Here is a 10,374-nt window from a genome sequence, read left to right as displayed (position 1 = left end):
AACCCAAAATCTCTGTAAATGTTCATTAAAACTAATAAAATTTTTTAAAAAAAGATTTATCTTGAAGTACTGTGATGTGTCAGTGATAGGATAACATATATATACATGTTATACATGAAGGAAGACAGTTAAAACTTAGATTTATGCACCAACTACTCATGCCAAATATGGAGAAATTGAAGATTTTTACCGGCATATGGAGTCTGAAATTGATCAAACATACAGTCAGATTACATTAATAATCACTGGGAATGTGAAAGTTGGAAACAAAGGATCAGAAGTTGATATTTAAGACCTTGGTGATGACACATGTGGAACCAGAGATTGCGTGGTAGAATTTTCCATGACCAAGTCCCTTTTCTTTACATAAATGGCAGCTAAACATGTGGACCCTCCCAAATAATTTTTATAGGCATTGCATCTACCTCGTCTTTGGAAAGATGGTGGAGAAGCTCATTATCATCAGTCAGATGTTGATGCCAGGACTATCAACACCTAATATGCAAGTTGCAATTGAAAATGAAGAAAATGAAAACCAGTCCATGAAAGTCAAGTTTTAATTTTTATTATGTCGCAGCTGAATGTAAGAACCATTTTTAAATTTGATGCATTGAACACAGATGGCTGAAGACTAGACAAGCTCCAGGGTGAAGGACATCATACATGAAGAAAACAAAAGGTCATTGGAAGAACAGGAAAGAAATAACTAAAATGGATACCAGAAGTGACAAGCTTGGATTCAGAAAGACTCTTGAAACTAGATTATAGAAGAGGCAAAGTGAAGGGAAGACATGATGATAAAAGGGTCAAGCACAATTTCAACGGGTGGCTAAGAAAGACGGAGTTTTGTAATTAAATGTGCGAAGACCTGGAGTTCGAAAACACAAGGGAATAACATGTCCAGCATTTCTCAGGCTGAAAGAACTGAAGAAGAACATGCAAGCCTCAATATTGGAGAAATTTACTGTGGGAAAATTACTGAACAGCACAAGAAACATCAAAAGATAATAGAAGGAATTATACAGTCACTGCATCAAAAAAGGATTGGCCTACGTTCAGCCATTTGAGAGAGTTTCATATGATTGAGAACATATAGGACTGAAAGAAAAAGTCCACGCTGCACTGAGGATGTTGGCAAAGAACAAAGCTCCAGGTATGGACAGAGTGTCATCTGAGATGTTTCAACAGGTGGATGTAGCACGGAGAATGTTCAGTCATTGAAGAAATTTGGTAGAAAGCTACTGGAAAGCAGTTGTCAAGAAATCAAACAATGTACTGCATTGAACTTAAGTTGTTCCTCCATCAAGCCATAGTCTTTTCAGTCACCTCATATGCATGTGAAAGCTGGACAGTGAATAAGGAAGATTGAGGAAGAGTTGATGGATTCCTGCTGTGGTGTTATTGATGAATATTGAATATACCACTGACTTCCAGAAGAACTAACAAGTCTTATTTTGGAAGAAGTGTAGCCAGAATTCTTAGATGTGAAGATGGCAAAACTTGATTGCATTTACTTTGGGCCTGGTATCAGTAGGCCTTAGTCCCTGGAGAAGGACACAGTGTTAAATAAAGCAGGAAATCTGAGGAAAAGATGAGGACCCTTCGTGAGATCAGGTGATACAGTGACATAGCAGTGCTTGTGAGGCCCAGGCAGCATTGTGCTGTGCTGTCCATAAGGTCTCATGAGTGGAAACAAACTCAACAACAAGAGCAGCATTTATAGAAATAACTTTTTTTATAATTTTAAATTGTGGTGGAAGTGTACTTGGAAAGCCTGCATGAGAGTCACTCTGGCCTATTTTTCAGTGCCAGCTTCATCTAACTTGGTTGGCTCTTTGACATCTCCTGTGAGGTTTATGGACAGTACCCAGATAGGACCCTATATACATCCAGCCTGAATGAACTTTCAGTTTACAGAAATACACAAAACGTGCACATAGTTAAAGTCCTAATGTGCAGCTGAGAGCGAATCAGACCAGAGCATAATCTTGGCTTTGTTTCTAAATGGCTAGTTTTTAAACATTCTGTGTTGAAGCTCTTCTGAAGAGTTATTGTCAGCTAAGAAGCTTCCACATATTTAATACTTTTCCTCTCTCCCAATTCCTCCTTTACCCTATTTCTTTACTTGTTTTTGTTATCCAGTCTTTTTTATTGTCTCCCTAACTCTGTATTTTCTGACCATTTCTTTTATTGTTTTCTTTCTTGTTATTCTTTCCCTCTCTTTAGTTTCTGGTTACCGTCCGCTGGGAAAAGAGAACGAAATCAGGTAAGGTTGCTTTTGTCGTCTTTATTTTATGATTTGATTTTCTTTTCTTTAGAAAGGACAAAGTGTTGGCTTCTGATTTTCCTCACATTTCCACTTGTACACAGGAGGTAAGAGTTTCTATTCGCTTGGCAGTTCTGAGTTTCTTGCAAGATACCTGTCCAAGAACATTTGATCCTCTCCAATAAGAAACAGATTTTTCTCTTTATATTATTTATTACTAGTAGCATATAGTTCACAGGGACCATGTTTGTATTTTTTTTTTAGCTCTGTAGTAGCAAAACAGAAAAAGCCTCATCTGCTTTTGGTTAGTTCAGTATTAGAATCTAGTGCTGTGAATACGCACCAGGTTGAAGTCTGAACATAAGAAGCAGTTGAAGGTAGAACCACTCTGGAACCCAGCCTTGGAAACTCACCCTGAAGGCGCGCCTTTTCCTATCTAGGGCCTTGTGGAAGGTCAAAATAAAATACAGCTTATTCCCTGAAGCCTTTTGAAAACCAAAGGGTAGCATAACTAGTAAACAGTCTGCCTTGAGTATTTTGTTCTTTCAAAATCTATCTATATGGGGTCCACTTGACAACTTGAAAGATTAGATAACAAATTCACTGTCAGTGAGTTGATGTTAGGAAGGGAAAGTTGGTAGGGATCTAAAGGAGCTCTGGTGGCCTAGTGGCAAGAAGCTGCATTGCAGTCACAAAGCTGTGTGGTTCGAATCCACCAGATGCTCTGATGGAGAAGGATGGGTAGTCTGCTCCTGTGTCAGTCGATCCATTTCCAGTATACACAACAAGGAAGAACAAAAACAAACAAACATGCAGTGTTGAATTACACATGGAGAAACTGTTGAATTAGTGTCTGCTTTGCTGTGCTGTTTTGTTCAGCAACAAGAGAAAAATACTGACAGTGGCTGTCACTATGTTCTTCTATGTTTAAGGTATTCATTATTTATTTTGGAGAGAGTTGTAAAATAGCTGGTAGGTAAAAATCTTAGGCACCCTATTGATTTTTTTTTAAATGGGTTAATAGCTTATTGAGTGAATATATCTTTTTAGGCTTGGAACGTTCAGGTGGAGTTGCTATTGTGAAATGAACGACTGCAGTGGTAGTTCAACTCCAAACATTACTGTCAAGTTGGAGCTGACTCGTACTGCCCCTCCAGTGGGTTTTCTGAGACTATAAATTACAGGGGAGGAGATTGCTCATCTTTCTCCTCAACCACCAGAGAGGTACCATCTTTGGGTGAGCAGTACAGCTCCTTATGGACTGTCCCACCAGGTAGTTGTTGTGTGCTGTTGAATCAGAATTGATTTGTAGCTGACCCTCCAGTAAGATTTCAGAGACTTCATATTGCCCAGGAGGAGACTGCCCGTTTTCTCATGGAGCAGCTGGTGGGTTTGAACTTAAAACTTCTTACCACTGGGCCACTGAGGAACTAGTATATATGAAACATTTTTGATGACCATTTTTATGATGGTAGACCCTATTTATATGGAAACTTTATTTGAAACATTTTTGATGACCATTTTTATGATGGTAGACCCTATTTATATGGAAACTTTATTTTAAATTGTGTATCATAATGTGCTTTAAAAAGATATAATCATTGCTTTAAGCACTCTATTTCATGAAACTATAGTAAGAACAAGGCTCAGTTAAAATAAGGTGATAGAAGGAAATTATGAAAAGTAGTGTAAGTGGTATGTTGCTGCTGCTGCTGCTGTTAGGATCTGTAGAGCTGATTCAAAGCAATCCTGTCAACAACAGGTCTGAACCTTGCCCTGTCCTGCCAGAAAAGTTAATGAGGTGAGAGACTGCAGTTGGAAAAACTGTGAGCTAGACAGACTATTGACCTTGTTTGCATCAGGAGATCTAAAGGTAGAAAAGGCTCAACTGAAGGGCTGTATGATATTTTATAAACGACAGGCCAGATGTTTATGAGATTAACCCAGAGTCATTGGCCTCAGGTTAAACATCTAGTAGAACTGGGATGGAAACTCAGGTGCAGGTACAGCAGTGACTTTCTCAGAACTTTTTTTTTTCAAGGTAAAATAGTAAAGATAGATTTATTAGAAAGTTAAATCCATAAAGGGATGGACCTCCCTCCTTGAAAGGAAGTGTGGAGGGGAGGCCTCTTTCTAGGTACTTTTGAAGTCATTATCCGAAATTCTAGACTTAGTTTTGCACTATTTTTTTGTGGAAGAAAAAACTCAAGAAAATAAGCACATCTACAATGAAGTACCTAAATGTGTAATAAACTGTTTGATCCTTAGGACCATCTTTGGAGGTCAGTTTTACTGACATTTTACAGATGCAGTGTTTCATTTTGCCTCCACAGATAGCTCTATTAAAAAGGTGGGCACAATAATAAGACTTCCATCAGGTAAAGATAGTACAATTCAAAGAGGGTATGTAATTTTTACCACATGGCAACTTACTCATTCACTTGAAAGCAAGGAACTCATAGCTCACTTTCTAGTGGGTTTTCTGAAGCTGTAAATCACGTGAGAGTAGAGCGTCCACATTTCTCCTACAGAGCCACTGGTGGACTCAAACTGCCAAAATTTGAGTTAGCAGTGCAATTCCCTATGGACTAGGCCACCAGAGCACTTGTTAGACTAAAAATGAGAGTTTAGATACTTAAATTGGTGGTCTGGTTCTGTTTACATTAAACTTTCCTGTTTGCTAGTGCTCATCACTTACTTGCTAGAAGCGTCTTTGCCAAAATAGTGAAATGTAATGTCATTTTTATGTCAGTTTTCTTGAGAAAAAGTGCTACTCCAGTGTTAATTAGTGGAAGTTCCTGTTCATATCATTTAGAACATACTGTCTTCTGCCATTTAAGTGATGTATCTCATATTTTGTAATAGATCTCACGTACTTTGGACATATTTTCAGAGGAACTTGTCCTTGGAGAGATACATCATACTGTGAAAGGCAGAGTCAGAAAGAGGACGGCCCTTAATGAGATGGACTGGTACCGGGACTGCCACGGTGGGCTTGAGCCCGGCAGAGACACGAGGATGGCGCGGGATTGGGCAGTTTAGGTCTCATTCATAGCATGCTGGGAGTAAAGATAGCACCTGACAGCTGTTAAAACCACATCTCAGGTGTTTGAAAAGTGCTGTTTACCAGTCAGACACTTGACGGCTAAGCAGAGGCAAGCACTTTGAACCCGCCATTCAGTCCGTGGGTGAGAGATGGCGTAGCAGGCTGCCTCTGTGAGGATCGTTCTGCAGGCATATTGTGAAAGAAAATGGATTCAGTGGAAAGGGGTGTGTTTATGTCTGCTGGTCACGGGCACATATTAAATATTGCAACTTTATTTAATGGTGTCTCTGTTTGGGTTGACAGAAGAGTTGAACATTCGAAGGGAAAAATATTCAGATAACAAGTTACCCTTTAGGATCAACTCTTTTTGATACTAGCCCTACTAAAATAATCTTCTTTATTCCGGTAGTTTAATCCCCTCTCTCCTCTCTACTCCCTGGATGTTCTTGCTGATGCTTCTCACCGAAGGTGTTCACCAGCCCACTGCACTGCCAGGTAATCGTTTCTTTTCTTCTGGGTGATAATTTTTCCCCATAAATTTTTCAAATTATAAAACTTTTATACATATAGTATCTTATTAGATCCTCACAACAGATTTTAAGTCAGTAGATCCTTTAGCAGTACAGAAACTGAAGACTTAGGTGGTACTGTGACTGGTGTGTAATCAAGCTTGACTTTAATCCAAGTTTGTTGACTCGTATTTCATGTTAATTTTGTGATAGCCCATGCTCAAAGAATAGTATTGGTGGTCCTTCCTGTGACCTGCAAAGCCCTGTGTGCCTGACTTTTGCCTACATGTCCAACCTCCTTTAATGTAACCTTTTTTCATAGATGGAGAGATCCACCTATACCACAGGCCTCCGCTTTATTCTTCAAAAATAGCAACTATTTTTGGCCGCCACCCTTGTCCCTTTCCCGGGAATACTGTCTCGGACTCTTGTCTTAGGCTCAGATGCTGCCTCCGACTGTCTTCTCGAAAGCAGCTGCTTCCAGCACGTCATTTAATCTCTTTGCTTTTTGATAGCTTTTAGGACAAACTGTAATGAACTTGTTTATTAGTTTTGTCTTTTTCAGTTCTCTTCAGTGTCCCTCCCCAGTTTCTCTCATTAGAATATGAGTTCCATAAGTAGAGAGAGACTTTGTCTTGTATTTATCCCTAGCATTTAACATAGTATCTGACTCCCAGTAGGCCTTCAGTATATATTTGTTGAGTGAATTTTATGCATCTCAGTATAAATTCTCTGATGCTAGATAAGATGTGAATGAAATAAGGTTTTAATAATTGATTGAGATGTCTGCTGTGTGTCAGCACCCTTTCTGCTTCTTCCTTGGGCTTCCCATTTCCATTTGTCTGGTTCCCCTGTTCTTCTTACCGTAAATGCTGCCCTTTTGGCCTTGTGTGGTTGCTTGTTCTGAGGATTGTTCAGATGTTGTTTGTTTTTATCATCCCATCTGTTACTTGTCTGAGTCGGTCCTTTACTTTCAAGGTAGGTTTCCTTTTACCCATTCTAACCAGGACCTTCTGTGTGGTCTTGGTCAGAGTGATTGGTGGTGGTAGCGTGGTACCTTTTGTTCTGGCCTCAAGTTAGAGAACACTGTGGTTCGTATGAGCAGTGAGTCCTTGTGGTGGCCTAGTGGCAAAAAGCTGCGGTGCAATCCTGAGGGCGTGTAGTTCAAATTCACCAGCTGCTCTGTGGGAGGAGGATGGGCATTCTCCTCTCCTGTGATTTACAGCCTCTAAAAACCTGCTGGAGGGTCTGTTCCATGTAATTAACTGCCTCTAAACACCTGCAGGGGTTGGGTGGTTGGCCAGCTATGGGTCAGTTCCAACTCGGTGGTAAACAGCAACATACTCCAGACAAGAAGAAATCAACAGTTGCTTCTTAGATGGTTGTTTGCAAGCTTGTAAGAACCTAGATGCTACGTAACTGGTCTGGTATGTGGAACACTGCCTTCATAAAGTAACTGTATTTTGCTGTTTCATAAAGTAACTGTATTTTGCTGTTTGACCTAGATATCCCCTGAAGCCATGGTCTTCAGCTTCAGATTCAGTGATTCAGTCTCCATGTCTGAGTAGTTGCTACAGCTATGTCCCCTGTGCTCTAAAGTGTGTGTATTTGTGTGTATGCATGCATGAAGCCATAGTAAGCTTTATCTGAGGGAGAAAGATGACCAGTCTCCTCTCCTGCGATTTACAGCCCATGAAAACCTGCTAGAGGGTCTGCTCTGAGTTGATTCCCACTTGATGGCAATGAGTTAGCTAAGTTTTTAAATAGAGTGCTCATATATTTGACATTGAAGTTTTAAAAGAGAAGCAGCACAAATGATACTACTAAAAATGTGGAAAATTGTGAGATGATATGAAACTGCTCTTCCCCAGCACCACTAGTATAACAATTTTTGAATACAAGTTGTCTGTGACTCCACGGCACTTATCAACAACAAGTTATGACTAATCTATGCCATGGTATTTTCAGTTACTTCATGTGTTTATGAAAGTTGCACAGTGAATAAGGAAGACTTTGAATGGTAGCGTTGGCAGAAAGTATTGACTGCCAGAAGAACAAATCGGTCTTTGAATAAGTGTAGCCAGAGTGCTCCTTAGCGGCAACAGTTCTTTGAGCATGTTGTCAGCAGGGACTAGTCCCTAGAAAAGATGTGATGCTTAGAAAGGTGGAGAATCTGAGGATTCTCAACAAGATGGTTGACACAGTGGCTGCAACAGTGGGTGTAAGTGCAGCAAAGATTGAGTATTGCACAGGATCAGGCAAGATTTCTTGTCCAAGATCTCTTGTCCTCATCGTTGCTATGAGCCAGCGTGGAATTGATGGCCCCTAACACCTGCTGATCATTTCTCATTCTTTCACTCCCTTAGCATTTGCTGACTTCTTCCTATGTACCAGGCTCTTTGTAGGTACCCTGTTCAAGACAGTTAAAGCCAGTGTCATGGGAAAGTCAAGTATGGAAATTGCCAGTTATACATTGTGGAGTGGTAAGTGCCTTACAATCCAAGTTGTGCACTAGAATGATTGGAAGCACAGACAAGGGATCCCTAACTCAGAGGCTAAGAGACATTGTCTTAGGAGGTACTCAATCTGTTTCAGAGGACACGTGATTTCGATTGAAAGGCAATTCTTCAACTTTTTTCTTTTAACATTGAATAAATTGTCAACTTGTTGGGTAAGTAAGGTCAGACTGAAGTGAATCACTTTACCCTCCTTCTATGTTTGCTACCAAAAGCTGTGCTGTGCTGAGATCTGATCCTGTGCTTTTATCAGGTTCCTGTTCCTCTAAACATCTCATCTTGTGGCTGGACTGGGCAGCTGCCTTGTGTGTCTTGTTACCATGATCTCTACCTTCTTGCTTAGCACTGCTTGTAGTTGATCTTGGAAACATAAGGAAGTCTAGACTGTGTGCCTTCTAGTACCATCAGCCTGAGGGAAATACTGCCTGTAGCATTTCATGATTGCTGAAGGTAAAGTAGAGAGAACACAGAGGGTTATAGCTCATCTATCCTCATTTCTGGGCAGCAGCATGCACAGGGCTATGGGCACAGAGTTGGTTACACGCACGGAGGTACTCTGGGGTGGAGGAAGGGATATTTTAGAATGATGTATATTTATCATCTTTTTAGTTTACTTTTTGGATATTTTAAACTGTACAGGAATTAGCAGAGTAGCACACATTTTTATTTAAGTATGTTGCATGTTTAGGATTTGTTGCTAGAATTCTTTACTCGTTGGGGTCCGCAGTTAGTGGAGTTGGTGACTACTGTTTTTTGAGGAATGGTCAGCAGAGGTGAGTGCTGTACACCTCATAGAAAATGAGGGAGATGAAATCGACGCTGAACTTCCTTCTGACATGGAGTCCCTTCTTGGCAGGGGCTCAGTTGACAAGGAACAGTATAGCCACCATAAGATACTTCCAGCTGCTGTTGTGGTGGACAGGTGAGGTCAGATTCAGGCCTGACACTGAGCTTTCTGAAGAGCAAGCCGTTGACAGAAGCCTGGCGCTGAGGAGGGACCGCTAAGGAGTGACAGTCGCAGGGAAGCGGCAGGTTTAACTGTGTTAAAAACAGTTGCTAATGGAAATTTTATCTTTTTCTTTTTCCATTTTATTTGTAGGAAAGGAAAAAAAGATTTCTTTCAAAGCATCTGGGCAGCGTTGGGAATTTCACACCCATCATTAGAACGATTTGTGTGTGTGTGGTGACCATGTTATCATTAGTGGTATAATTCTATTTTGCGAAGAGAGAAGTGTCTCCTGTTTTATCACAGCTATCCCCGAGGAGGGCTGGTGTATTAATTTGCTGTATTGCCTCCTGGCTGTTCCCAGGCTGTTTTTCCTCTTCATCATGGAATTTTTAATGGCCCTCGTGCCTCTTGGGAAGCATGTGAGGAAGAGTTCCTCAGGGAGTGCTTCCCTTTTTTCACATGCCTATAATTACTCTCCTTGAAGAGCACAAAGAGTTTGATAATCATGCCTGAACTGTGAAGGCTTATTCCCCGTCAGGTTACGCTGAGGCAGCTTCCTGCCTGGACACGGCCAGTTCCACTTGCCAAGCCTGCCACGCCGAAGCAGTCAGGGCTCCCTCACTGCTCGAGTGATCTGGGTCTAAGAGTGAGGCCTTGGGGTCTGCGGGGGGGGGGAGGCAGGTGGGAAAGCAGGGTGCAGGGAGTGACCTTAGGGTAGAGTCTTACTTATCAGAGTTTAGTATTTTATTGTTCTACACAAAGAAATAATAAAATAGTAATTGTAAGAGATCACTGTATTGATATATTTTAATACAACACAGATGGCAGGTACAATGAATAAGAGAGAGAATCATCTTTGTTGTTTTGTACTATCCGATACACTTGTGGACTAAGAGGTTTCCAGAAGTATCACTGAGAAATCCTATAGATTGCTGATTGCCAAAGCCCTGCTGAAACTTTGGAATCAACTTGGGAAGCTTTTAAAAAAACTATCTGTGCTAGATTCCACCTCCCAGGATTGTGATTTAATTGACTGGGGACAGGACACAGGCTTTGGTTTTGTAATGCTCCTCAAGGAATTCTAGTAA

General features: G+C 40.7%; 1 protein-coding gene across 1 annotated transcript in view; it reads left to right on the top strand.

Moving 5' to 3' along the window:
* Positions 1 to 10,374, top strand: part of GPATCH2L (G patch domain containing 2-like) — a 67,226-nt gene that overhangs the window by 38,753 nt on the left and 18,099 nt on the right. The window contains exons 7-8 of the mRNA XM_006884775.1: positions 2,227 to 2,266; positions 5,722 to 5,807. Coding sequence (XP_006884837.1) covers positions 2,227 to 2,266; positions 5,722 to 5,807 — 126 coding nt within the window. The remainder of the gene's footprint in view (positions 1 to 2,226; positions 2,267 to 5,721; positions 5,808 to 10,374) is intronic.

The sequence above is a fragment of the Elephantulus edwardii genome, unplaced genomic scaffold, assembly GCF_000299155.1.
Source record: "Elephantulus edwardii isolate Elephantulus edwardi_28Jun2011 unplaced genomic scaffold, EleEdw1.0 scaffold00037, whole genome shotgun sequence".
Lineage (NCBI taxonomy): Eukaryota > Metazoa > Chordata > Mammalia > Macroscelidea > Macroscelididae > Elephantulus > Elephantulus edwardii.
The sequence above is the reverse complement of the archived record's forward strand: the minus strand, read 5'-3'. Positions and strand labels throughout refer to the sequence as shown.